This window comes from Lepidochelys kempii, chromosome 8 (genome assembly GCF_965140265.1).
Source record: "Lepidochelys kempii isolate rLepKem1 chromosome 8, rLepKem1.hap2, whole genome shotgun sequence".
Taxonomy (NCBI): Eukaryota; Metazoa; Chordata; order Testudines; family Cheloniidae; genus Lepidochelys; species Lepidochelys kempii.
In genome coordinates, this window is record NC_133263.1 from 72,212,143 (window position 1) to 72,225,944 (window position 13,802).

General features: G+C 38.9%; 1 protein-coding gene across 3 annotated transcripts in view; it reads left to right on the forward strand.

The window, feature by feature from the left end:
* DPYD (dihydropyrimidine dehydrogenase) overlaps positions 1–13,802 on the forward strand; it is a 543,036-nt gene that overhangs the window by 349,906 nt on the left and 179,328 nt on the right. For all 3 annotated transcript variants that reach the window (XM_073356962.1, XM_073356960.1, XM_073356961.1), the window contains one exon: positions 13,120–13,284. In XM_073356962.1, coding sequence (XP_073213063.1) covers positions 13,120–13,284 — 165 coding nt within the window. The remainder of the gene's footprint in view (positions 1–13,119; positions 13,285–13,802) is intronic.

A 13,802-nucleotide genomic window follows, 5' to 3' on the forward strand; every position in this document is an offset into this window, starting at 1 on the left:
TAAGTATGGCACTGCTGTTATACCCTTAGTCATCTTTCTCAACACTGGCTATCTTGTCATTTTGGCTGCATAGATCCATTATTTTACCCTTGTGATTAAGGAGCCATTTAGGAGATTTAAATATGTTCTAAATGTCTCTCGTTTTTTCCGATAAGGTGTTGAGAGAGATCTTATTCCACTTTGCATTAAATAAGACCCAATCAAACAATGGAATTTCCATCTTGTAGGAAATTCCTGTATTTTGACATTTGTTTTTGGCATGAGTCAGGACCCAAAAAAAGGCAAGATATTGAAATATTTTGAGGAAATAAAGTTTCCAAAAAATGCAATTAGGAAATGTTGAAGTGAAATGTTTATTCATTTCAGAATCTAAATGTTTCATTTCAGTTTGTTGACCCAAAGATAAACAAAATGTTTTGAGTTAGGTCAGTGTTCATTTGCATCCACCTGAACCACCACAGTGCCTCATGGGAGTTGGGGACATGATAAACCTAAATTACATTCACTCCTGTGGGCCAGGTTCCCTGGCCAAACTGTATTTCCCATGATGTGCCATAGTGCCCTCATGAGTCCTGTTACTGTGATATATCCTGGGAGATGAAGAATCCAGGCTATAGGGGAGAATGGGGCATTACAGCAGCTTAGTGAGATTATCATTCAACCAACCAGAAACAAAGTAAAAAATCAAAAACATTTCTCATGGAAAATTTATATTTTGCAGAAATCACATTTTCCATTAAAAACATTTTGACAGACGATTCCCAACCAGCTCTATATTGAATGTTTATCTTGTATGTCATATTATATGCCAGTTGCTCTTCAATGATAGTACAGTACTATTTTTTTATTTCATTGATCAATTGAAGATATCACTGGACCATTTATGGACACCATTCCAAAGATACTAGTCTCCAAGTATGGGAATTCAGCATAACAGGACTTATATTTGGAGTAAAGACTCAGTCTTTAAGCTTTGTTTATAAAATGCATAACAATAGATTGTCAATTAACCACACACTTTCCTTGTAGAGTTTGAGATGTTTTATTGTGTTTTTTTGTTTGTTCTTCTGTCTTTTTACAAAAAAAAATGATTATTTGAAACAATTACTGACTATTATATCTCATCAGTGGTTTAACCAACTGATTGATGGTCATGTGGTTTATCAACTCAGAACTTTAAGCTATAGGAGTTCTGTCTATAATGCAATGCAGGACCAGACACAAAAGTGGGTGCCATAATACACTTTATTACCTTTTAAGTTAAAGAATTCTAGGTCTGTTCCTCTTTTCTTCCATGGGTGAAATTTTGGACTAAACTGCAGTTTAATAGCAAAATTTTCATCATACATTATACCATGTAAAGTTCTGTCACAGATTTTATAAAATATGTGGCTATATAGAAAATAGACAATATGTTTTTCAAATACCCTTTTTCTCCCCTTTTTCCTCTTTCTTACTCCCCTCCCCTCAACCCGCCGTCAGAAGAAACTGATATAAAGCAGTTTAGAGTTCGGAATTGCTTTGAAAGCATCTATTGTTCTAAGACTAATTTTAACCTTGTGATGGATTGCTTTTTTTATTCTGTTGAATGTGATATCTAGTAATTGTTTGTCAAGGCTAAGTGCTGTAGGACATAATACGTTTTAAAACTGATATTAAGTAATTACATTACAAACATCTTTACATCCTAATGTCTAGAAGAATATAACTGAATAAGCATATCAGACATAGGACAAACAAAATATGGTAAATTTCTTTTAGTTTTTAAATTTTGCTACTATTTAACTTACATATTTTAGTTTTTCTTTAGTTTTTGCCCTACATCTGTTCAAGAGAATGTAATTTTGTGTGACAATGAAAAAGAATCCTCCAGATTCAGTGTAACTTTTTTTTTAAGTATATCACTTAGCTAGAAACTAAAAAAAAAAAATGCACACACATTTTTCTCCTAGATTTATCTGACTTTTATTGTTGATTTTAAAAAAAACTTCCTCTTAATGTATAGCCATTATAGACTTTTAGGTAATCAGATTGTACAGTTCCTCCTCTAATTAATGGGTGTAAGTTTCACAAGAGTCTTGTTCAGTTTTGGTTTTATTGTTTATTTTTTAGCAAAGGCACCAGAGTATTTTCTTTTACAAATCAAGGAAGCCAAGGATATGATTTTTCTGGGGTTTGTATGATTTTATTTTATTCTGAACTTTCTTTCTACAGAACACACATTCTTCACCGCACATTTTAAAGAAGTTTGTTTTCTTGTTTACCAAGTCCCTAATGGCCAGCAGTGATTCAGTTTTTTTCGATCTCCTTTCTTTAGCGGCTTTGATATTTTTTCTACATTGACACACCTCTGCATTGTACTAGGTGGTGTAATAACACAAAGATTCTGCCCTGAAGAACATGAGGTTATGAAGAACCAAGAAAAAATACAAAACATAACAAAATGTTTAATGTCGGTAGTCCACTCTATCAGCTTGTATTACATGTCCCCCTGTAGTGGCTGGCCTCGATAAGAGCCTAGTGCTGCAACCTGCTGAAGGATTACTCTTTTAGTGGACGTTCTGAGTTCAAGCATCCGTAATAGCCTATGGCAAGGAGTTGTTACATTTGCCTACAAATTTGTTTGGGTTACGAAATACAATTTAAATACCTCCTTAGTTAAACATTATTTTATTTAAAGACACATTAATGGCACCCACCACTTCAATGCCTGGCAGCAGCTGAATTTTTTTTTTAGAAACAATTACAGTTTCACTTATGGTCATGTCACATACTAGTTAGTAGCATATAAGTCCATTTAATAGATCTCTTTTTATTCAATGTGGTGACTTCCCCATGGGGAATCTTTTTTTAACATACAAAATAAAAAATAATACAAACCAAGCAGAAGTCAGTGGAATTATGTGATTCTCTTGTATCCTCACCAGGAGATACAAATTGTAGATAGCCACTGGATCCAGCACTTCCCTGTTCAAACTCTCTGCCCAGTGCCAAGGAATGTGTTTGGAACTGTAGTCCCAGAGCTGCTAAGAATTGTAGGCTACCATAACAAGGCATGCTGGGAAAGGGAGCGAAGGTATATGAATAACTTTCTTCTCTCATAACAGTAAGATATTAGGAAGGAGCACAAGTTGTTGGCATTCTGTCCATTTAGGGCCTTGGAAGGAGTCTGGAGAGAGCTAGATAACTAAAGAAGGAATCCCTGGAAAGGGAAGTTGAAATCTATTATGAATCATAGAAATCTAGATCTGGAAGGGACCTTGATAAGTTATCTACTCCATCCCTACATGCTGAGGCAGGACCAATTGTACCTAGACCATCCCTGATAGGTGTTTGTCTAATCTTTTCTTAAAAGCCAGTAATGACTGGGATTCCACAACCTCCCTTGGTAACCTGTTTCAGTACTAAACTATGCTTACAGTTAGAACATTTTCCCTAATATCTAACCTAAAACTCTTTGCTGCAGATTAAGCCCATTGCTTTTTACCCTACCTTCCATTGTCATGGAGAACAATTGATAACCATCCTCTTTATAAAAGCCTTTAATATATTTGAAGATTATAAGGTCTTCTTTTCTGGAAACCTAACAATCACATTTTTTAACCTTTCCTCAGAAATCAGGTTTTCTAAACCTTTTATCATTTTGCTGCTGTCTTGTGGACTCTGCAATTTGGCCAAACTGCATTGACTTCATCCCAAGTCAGTGGTATTTGAATGGGGATGAAATTGTCCCAGGAGCATGTCTAATATGAGTACAGTTCAAAAAACTTTTCCCATACTCTAATCTCATATGATTCTCTAAATGATTTTGACCTTGTGCTATCTTAATCATAAGTTGCCAGTTGTGATTTCTTCTTGTCTAAAAATTACAATAGACATTGAAGCGGTATTCTAAGCAAGTAATAATGATAGGAGCTTTTTTGGGAATGAAGCTAGGGGTCTCCGGGCAGGGGGTTGGGGTGCAGGAGGGGTGTGGGGTGTGGCAGGGGGCTCAGGGCAGGGGGTTGGGGTACAGGAGGGGTGCGGCAGGGGGTCAGGGTGAAGGAGGTGTGTGGGGTGCAGCAGGGGGCTCAGGACAGGGCGTTCGGCTGCAGGAGGGGTTTGGGGGGCAGGTCCAGTCCTGTGTGCACTGAGGACAGGGCAGGCTCTCTGCCTGCCTGCCTGCCCTGCCCCCGTGCCACTCTGGGAAGCGGCCTGGACCTGGGGGAGGGGGGCGGGCACAGGGGTCTGTGTGTTGCCCTGGCTGCTCCTCCAGGTACCTCCACCGAAGCTCCCATTGGCTGGGCAGACCCCTATGCTCCCCGTCCCCCAAATTCTGGCCTCTTCCCGGAGCGGCGTGGGGGCAGGGTAGGCAGGCTGGGAGGGAGCCTGCCCTGCCCCCGATGCACGCCGGGCCGGACCTGCCCCCCGAACCTCTCCTGCAGCTGAACCCCCTGCCACGTGTTTGAGACCCCTGCTCTAAGGTGCCACAAGTACTCCTGTTCTTTTTGAGCAAATTAAGTCTATTTTGAAAACACATATCAAGCTGATGTCTACAGACACTTTATTTTTGTGTGTTTATTTGTATGTATATATTATCGTAGCACCAAGGATCCCTACTCATGGACCAGGACCCCATGGTGCTAGGCACCGTACAAACACAGAACAACCAAAAAAGACCTTCCCCGTGCCCAAAATTTTGTAGTCTAGACAAGAGACAACAGATATACACAGGTGGGGGAGTACAAGGAAAGAATGAGTCAATATTGCTTGTCATGATGGTCTGTGGACTAAGCACTCCAGCAGTTTAACTCTTAAGTTTTGTGTAAGCAAAGAATAGTTTTTTAGAAGGATTTTGAAGGTGGATCATGAGGTAGCCTTGCAGATGGGAGCACCTTAGTTTTTTTGGGAGCACCTCCTAGCATGAGGGGCAGCATGGGAGAAAGCACAGAGGTGCTTGTTTGAAAATCTAACAAGTGGGCAATGGAGGCTGGCATCAAAATATTGTTTCATTATGCACATACTTGATTCTACTTCAAGTGAAGTGTGAATGTTAGAGTTGTTTTGGGCTTTTTATCATTCAGCTATAACAAAGATCACTTTGGCACTCCCAATCCATATAAAATGGTTGAGGGGTCACTGTTTATATGATCATCCACTTTTAGAAGTGAATGAGTTTCAAGTTCTCCAAGTATTTGACAAAAATATCTGCATTCCAAACTTCCTTGCCCTGTAACTGAAAGTCTGAAAAATACTATTTTTTTTAATAATGGAAAAATGCATAGTTAGTAATAATGGTAAAAATATAGGGTCATTGCAAGTAAGGCTGGTTTTATAACTTTAAAAAAATTGCCCAATGCTACTGGAAAGATCAAGACCCTCCTGCTTTAAGCAAATGAAATGCTTTTCCCATAGAATTTGTTTTCCCATGGACTTTATAAAATCCGGGGAAGAGGAATTCAGGATAATTTGCCTAAATTCATGTAGATTTTCTGAGACCCTACTCCTCATATTTTAATAATAAGGGTGGTACTGTATTCAGTGTAATATTCTGATAATAGAAAATCTGTTCTTTTATACCACAATTAATTGTCTGTACTAACTTTGCCTACAAGTACATTGTACTTAGATAGTTTTACATACAGTAGCTTAATAAGATATTTATGTAGATTTATCCTCCTGTTCACAATGAAACCATTGTGGCTCTCTTAGTTCCTGCATTGACATTTAGTAAGTAGGAACCACAGTAATGTTCTGAAACCTATCCACTTAGTGAACATAAAACCATAGCTCCCTGGATGAAAGAAAGGTCAAATAAATTAACTTTTTAAAAAGTAGTAATATGATCATTTGGTTAAATCTTTTCTCTTACCAATGAAAAGAAACTGGCAAAGATCACATTGTTCACTAAACACAATTTGGTTGGTTTCATGTTCTAAACTTGAGAAAAGCTTAGTTCTGAGCACTTAAATACTTCCTTTGGCTTGGGGGCCCAATGCTGCAATGTACTGAATTCCTTAAACATCCCTTGTAACCAGTGAGAGCTTTGAGTTCTCAGCACCTTTCAAAAGCAACCCAGAGTGAGAAAAGAATATATTATATCACTTTTTATAATGTGATTCAATTTCTTTAGCAAAACCAAAATTCTTATCCAACACCTGTGAACATTTGTAATGCAAAACATCTGTTTTTCAGTGACGAATACATGCATAACAAACTGAAGTTAATTTATTTGTAAAAGGGTACAGTGAATTCTTACCTTTTTATTTCCAGATCCTGAATATATTTGTTTATTGTTGGTTCCCTTAAGCTTTTTTAAAAATTATTTTAGCTGTTTTTAAAGCTCTTTAGCTATTTCTTTTACAAAATGGTGCCTAAAAGCAAAGTGTGTCAAGATCAGTACCTTCAGCAAATTAATACAAAGGTATCAGAGGTCTGATTTAAACTTGCTAAATAAGCAAAATTCATATAGAAAGTTTCTTCTCTAATATGTTTGCACAATATAATTACATGCACTGAAGAGGCATGACATTAGGCTATGTACCTTTTGTGGGGGTCCCCTGTATTCTGCAGCTACAGAAATCACTCCAACTAGCCACAAAATTTTTTCTTGCCACAAAATTTTGCTCCAGCTTTGATTTAAAAAAGTTTCTAGGATACATGGTTGTGAAGATAAAACTGTGAACTCTGTAAATGAAGTATTGTCTTCCTGAGTCCACATAAAGCCTAAAACAACTACATAATGCAGTTATACCTTGATAATGCAAAAATCTAGTGCAATCATTAACTGAAAATGGGGAACAGTGTAGAATAAGTTATTCATATAATAAAATAAGACATGGGCTGATATACCGGTTGTATACTTTGTTATTTAATTTATTGAAAACTTCCAGGTTTTTTAGTTTCATGAATTTGTCTCAGAATTCATGGACAGCTACATCAGAGTACTTCAGAATTCAGGAAGCTAGGTGGAAAATATTTGCTCCAGTGTGGCTGGAGCATGGTCTGGAGCACATGGACCTAGGTCAAGGCACTGGAATCAGCTCCATTTACTGTTCCTATTAAAAAATAAAAATTAATAGGTACAAATAGGAATCCCCAAATCTAGCATGGTGTCAAGTTCCCAGCATGCACCTTGTGCTCACAAGCAGAAAGAGGGTGGGGAAAGATGTTAAGCAATGGTGGTGTTTTCATCTATGAAACATTGCTTTCTTTACCAATATGATGAATTTCATCTGAGGAGATGTGGGGTCTGTTTGGTGTCCTTTCTGAGAGGTAAAGAGTCCCCCTCCGCCCCCTTTGTGTAGCCCCGGTGGTTCAGTGGCTGAGAAATTGCTGCCACACAGGCTGATAGCATTTGCAGCCAGTCCCTTCTCTGTCTTTCTCTTGGTTTGTTGTAGCTCCCCTGCATAATGTGTATCTTGTTGGAATCCACTGAGGAAGATAGTTTTTTCTAAACCTGAAATCTGTAGTGGTTTGAAAGACTTCCACTGGAAACAAATGTCCTGTGAGCCATTGTATTTATTTGCCTTTGTCGCTCTCATTTCCCAGCTATAGTTTTTTCCATGGCTTTGTCTTTAATTACGCTTGCGATAAAAACAAGCATTGAATTGCCTGGGTGGCTCTTCATTAAGAGTCTTCTGTCCTTGCTTTTTAAGGGATATGAAGGTTTCATGCTGTTTAAGTGTAGTTTGGCTGGTTATTATTTCCATAGCATGTGGAGATAAAAGGAACTGGTGTCACCTTGGGTAATGTTTTTGTGGTTTTGGGGATGAGTATTCAGCACCTTTCCAACTCCCCACATCCCCACAGACGTCTAAAATTACAGCTGCATCCAAAGACCAGGGAAACTCCATTCATCTAGGTTACCCATTTGTCACAATGAGCCTTTTTAGAATCAGGATCAGGGCACAACGTGCCACATTTCAAGCTTCTCTGTTTAGATTCCATTTTCATGTACTTCTTTAAATACAGTAGCAGGAAAAAGAGATTTATATGGTGATAAAATTCTCTCCTTAGAGATTAAGAGATGAGCAGGAATCACAGGTTGTGGTATTTGCCCACACCATACTTATAACAAGAAGAAAACCATAGGTTGAAACAAAATGGCAAAAGAAATATCCTGTAACACTTTCTTGGGGATGAAGCAGTGAGGATACCTGAGCTATCCTGAACTGAACTTCTAGTTTTGGAAGAGACTGTTTAAAAATCTTAGATAGCATGATTTTCCATGTAATTAGGGCCTTAGCAAATGTCGGTGAGAAGCTGTGCTGTTGTTAGAAACACATTTCTGTCATTGAAAAAGAAAACAGGTTGGCTGAAACACAGCTCTGAACCAGTAATCTCTAGATCATCTGTCTAATGGATTTCCTATTGTGCTTTTGTAGTTGTGATGAGAGATTGGGAGGAGGAAGGTGATGGCAAAGGAGGTTCTGGATAGATACTCTATGCTAATGCTACTGGGAAGATTTTGTTTTCTTTTGCTTGTTTGATTTTATTTTACATACCATTCTCACAACTCTGTCTATTGGTGAAAATGAAAAGGATCCTGGAAGAAAGAGAGAACAAAAATATTCATAGTAAGGTGGTAGGCTGCAGAAGCTGTTATCATGGCCTACGCCTGTGTGGATATGTCTACACTGCAGTAAAAAACCTGCAGCACTGAATCTCAGAGCCCGGGCTCCACCCTGAGCCTCAGTGGCTACACTGCAATTTCATAGTCCTGCAGCTTGAGTCCCGCAAGGTCAAGCCATCTGACCCAGTCCAGCCACGGCCATACCGTGGGTCTTTTATTGCAGTATAGAAATACCCTATGAGGTTACTGACTAGCACCTTTTGCTTGCTGGGCTGGCGCCTTTTTCTTTCTGGATGATGTGAAACACAGGCTTGGTGTGGACACAACGGTGAAACGAGGACAGACACATGAATGTATTTTAAGCAGCAAGCCACAACTTTTATTAAATGTAAATACAGGGGAGGGGTGTCACCTGACCAGCACCCATACCCTCCTATACCAGATATTTAATTGGTTCCAGTGCAGGAGTTACAGGGCTCCTACCATATAATCCATAACTTGGAGTAGACTCTCCTCAGCCTACCCCAGATTCAGCTCAACCTACCTCCACATCCCATCTTCCTCAAGGGGGACAGAGGTTGCAGAAGGGTCATGACATCAGCCTGCGAGGGCTCTCCCTACCTCATGAGCCCAAAACCCATCACCAATATCCCAGGTCTTTTACTTCTTGGAACCATTCATTTTATCCTTTTAATTGCACTGGAAACTGCCCACCAGTTGCAACAAATTAACGACTCAACCAAGTATCTCAGTTGAATACCAAGCACATTCCTGCCTAACCTACTGTGACTTCAAGGTGCTGCAAGGCAGGCAAAAAACTCCGCAGTCCTCCACACTCCTGCCTACCCCCAGCTGGCCAATGGCTGCCAGAGACTCCAAAGGGGAGGGAGGAGCTATCCTATGTTCCTCAGCAAATGTCTCATACCCTTGCCACTAGGGCTGTCCCCTTTTCATCACTGGTCCCTACTGTTATGAGGAGCATCCTGGGCTGAGGTCAAAGCATAGGCATTTGTGAAGTAATTTAATAGGAAGACAATGGGAATTATTTACTAATGCTCAAGGGATGGGGGACAGGAGAGGAAAATATAATCCATGCCTGCTCTAAACTATCATGATATCTGCGTTAACCACAATATTTGCAATCCTGTTTTTCTCTCAGTCATGTTCAGAGGATTCACTGGACAATTTTTAGTGAAAGTGAAGCTGAGGTGTTGAGTGAAATATATGTTTGCAATATAAGAGAATATTATAATGGTAGGTAGACTGAATGGGTTTTGTTCTGAGATTACAGAATGTTTATGGGAATGGTAGTAGATTAACTAATGCAAATTACATGGTATGATTTCTGTGCATGTGAATGTACATATTTACCCAAGATATTTCAGTGTACACAGAGAGAAAGAAAAAGAGAAAATGATTCAAATGTGAAAACAAATGAAAATTACCAGACATTTACATACAATGTGAAGAAAAGTCCTTTTATCCTCTGCAACTCTAGCATTTGGCAGATTCAGGAATAAATAATCTTTTGTGGCAAGGGTATGCCTTATCAAACATATGCAGATAAGCGCTAATTAATGCTAATTAAGGTTTCCTGTCTATCTAGTTGGAAAAATGTCCAAATGTTATGAAATCCAGTTAGTATGCCTATTACCCTAATTGTTTTATAGGGGATGGTTCTTAATTAAAATATGTAAATTGACCTTAATTGCTATATACTAATGGGGGTTCATGTTATCTCACTAAAAGTGACAAGACGGTGAGGAGGGGTACTTAAACAAATAATTCTGATAAATCCTTAACCAACTGACCTTTATTCAAATTTATTTTTAATTAGAAATTGGCAAAAGAAGCATTTTTCCATCTGTGTTTCTCTTTAATTTTAAATAATGTCAGAATATTACAGATCTTTAATATAGATATAAGGCATTTGTGAATTGTAGCTTAATTATTCCTAACAAACAAGTTAATTTTGTATTTGTTTACCATCTGTTATGAAATGATGTGATGATCTTATATTAATCTGAGGGGGAAATGATGTTTTACAACACTGGATTTGAATTTTTAGCTACTGTTTATGTGTGTATGTATGTATTTATCTGTCTTTCTTACCCCATCATTATGATGATGAAGTCTGATGTACTGCTACTGCTAATACCCAGGGCCTTTCCTTTTGATGGCTGGAGCTTCAATGCTGCTCTTACATTCCTGGACCACTTTTTCTCATACAGATCCCCACTTTGACTTCAGTGTAGCATAAAACTCAGGGGTTGCCTTTACTGGGATGCAGAACTGTGCCTTGGTATATGCAGTTGAAGGATTGGGACCTACATGAAAGGTTTTTTGTACAATCATACATATATTCTACTTTAAAACAAAAATATATTGTTTAAATGATACTTTGTATGTGGTTTTTCTTATATAGCTTAAAAGGCTTGTAGTGGTATGTTTACACTTAAAGAGCAAAATATGTACTTCCAGTCTAAACTGAGGAAAAACAAAGGAGAACATAAAGAAAGTGTTCAGAGTAACAGCCGTGTTAGTCTGTATTCGCAAAAAGAAAAGGAGGACTTGTGGCACCCTAGAGACTAACCAATTTATTTGAGCATGAGCTTTCGTGAGCTACAGCTCACTTCATCGGATGCATATCGTGGAAACTGCAGCAGACTTTATATACACACAGAGAATATGAAACAATGCCTCCTCCCACCCCACTGTCCTGCTGGTAATAGCTTATCTAAAGTGATCATCAGGTTGGGCCATTTCCAGCACAAATCCTGGTCTTCTCACCCTCCACCCCCCCACACAAATTCACTCTCCTGCTGGTGATAGCCCATCCAAAGTGACAACTCTTTACACAATGTGCATGATAATCAAGTTGGGCCATTTCCTGCACAAATCCAGGTTCTCTCACCCCCTCACCCCCCTCCCAAAAACCACACACACAAACTCACTCTCCTGCTGGTAATAGCTCATCCAAAGTGACCACTCTCCCTACAATGTGGATGATAATCAAGGTGGGCCATTTCCAGCACAAATCCAGGTTTTCTCACACACACCCCCACCCCCATACACACACAAACTCACTCTCCTGCTGGTAATAGCTCATCCAAACTGACCACAACTTGGAGAGTGGTCAGTTTGGATGAGCTATTACCAGCAGGAGAGTGAGGTTGTGTGTGTATGGGGGTGGAGTTAGAGACTAACACATTTAAAGACTACTTCATCAGATGCATGCAGTACAAAATAAAGTAGGAAGATATATATATACACAGAGAACATGGAAAAATGGGGCTTGCCATACCAACTCTAATGAGAGTAATCAATTAAAGTGGGCTATTATCAGCAGGAGAAAAAAAAATTTTGTAGGGGTAATCAGGATGGCCCATTTCAAACAATTGACAAGAAGGTGTGAGTAACAGTTGGGGAAAATTAACGTGGGGAAATTGTTTTTAGTTTGTGTATTGACTCATCCACTTCCAGTCTTTATTCAAGCCTAATTTAATGGTGTCCAGTTTGCAAATTAATTCCAGTTCTGCGGTTTCTCTTCTGCGGTTGAAGTCTGTTTTTGAATTTTTTTTGTTGAATAGTTGCGACTTTTAGGTCTGTAATTGAGTGTCCAGGGAGGTTGAAGTGTTCTCCAACTGGTTTTTGAATAATTCTTGATGTCTGATTTGTGTCCATTTATTCTTTTGAGTGGAGAATGTCCGGTTTGGTCAATGTACATGGCAGAGGGGCATTGCTGGCACATGATGGCATATATCACATTGGTAGATGTGCAGGTGAACGAGCCTCTGATAGTGTGGCTGATGTGATTAAGTCCTATGGTGGTGTCCCTTGAATAGATATGTGGACAGAGTTGGCAATAGGCTTTGTTGCTAGGATAGGTTCCTGGGTTAGTGTTTTTGTTGTGTGGTGTGTAATTGCTGATGAATGCGTGTTACTGGTCCTCCTCTCTGCCAGATCGGAGAGGATAAATTGTTACAGCCCCAAGCTACAGAGCCTTGGCCTTTAGCTTAGGCAGCTCATGCTTTTAGCTCTGGAGATCCCCTGTTCAGTCCCCAGTGTGTCAGCCAAGATAATAGCCATCATGTAAGTGCGGGCTCATTTAGGATTTATGTGACAGCCGCCATCTTGACTGACATACCAGGGACTGAATCAGGGACTTCCAAAGCTAAAAGCAAGAGCTGCTACAGCTTGAGTTAAAGATCCAAAGCTCTGTAGCTGGGATCTGTAACAACTCATACCTTCTGTGATCAACATGGGCAGGAGCGGACTTGCAACTCACCAGTGGATTACATATGCACAGAGTGCTCTGGAATGCACAAAGCAATCAAACTGCGGGGGGACGATGACATTTTTTTACTTAGTCTCTAATCTTAGGTGTTACTTGCAACAAAAGTGCATATAACATTTTGGATGGAATTGTGTGTTTTAAATGGATGGTTTCCCTTTCATTAATACATTGTTGTATATACACCATTTATAGACACTATGGGAATGTGTTTTTTTTGGTTTTATTACTTTGTAAATCAATCTGAAAGTTTTTTACTGTGTTTTAACAGGACATTGTAACCAATGTTTCTCCAAGAATTATACGTGGAATTACATCAGGCCCCTTGTATGGCCCAGGTCAAGGCTCTTTCCTAAATATCGAGCTTATCAGCGAGAAAACTGCAGAATATTGGTGTAAAAGTGTCACTGAACTGAAGGCTGACTTTCCCAACCAGGTGAGTACAACTCAAACATAAGAATGCTGTATGTATATTGAAAGCATTCAGTTCATAGATTCATAAATATGGATGTATGTAATATATTTTATTAAAGAATCTGCCAATCGCTTTGCTGTTGTAAGAACAGACTACAAAAAAAAGAGTATAGCTGGATAGATTAACAATATTGTTAGGTGAGTTAAGGGAACCACTGTTGTGGCCCCTTGTGGCATGTAGTGGTTTAGATAGTTTAGTGTCCTTTTTCCTTTGAGAAGAAGCAAAGTGTGTGTTGTAAATGACTTGTTTAGTTTTGGTTTTTTCTTGTTTGTACTTCCTCCTGTTGACTGTATTTGTATGTTTCTTCTGTTTCTTCAAAGCAAACAATATATAGTTTTCCTGACAACTGGCTCCAATTCCTTGCTTTTATTATGCTTTCTTCACATTTTCAGTTTTCATTCCTGAAGCGTGAATACAGGTAACTGCCAGAAAAAAAGTGTTTGAAAGTTATGAATCAAGTAGTTGTCATTAAATGCAGA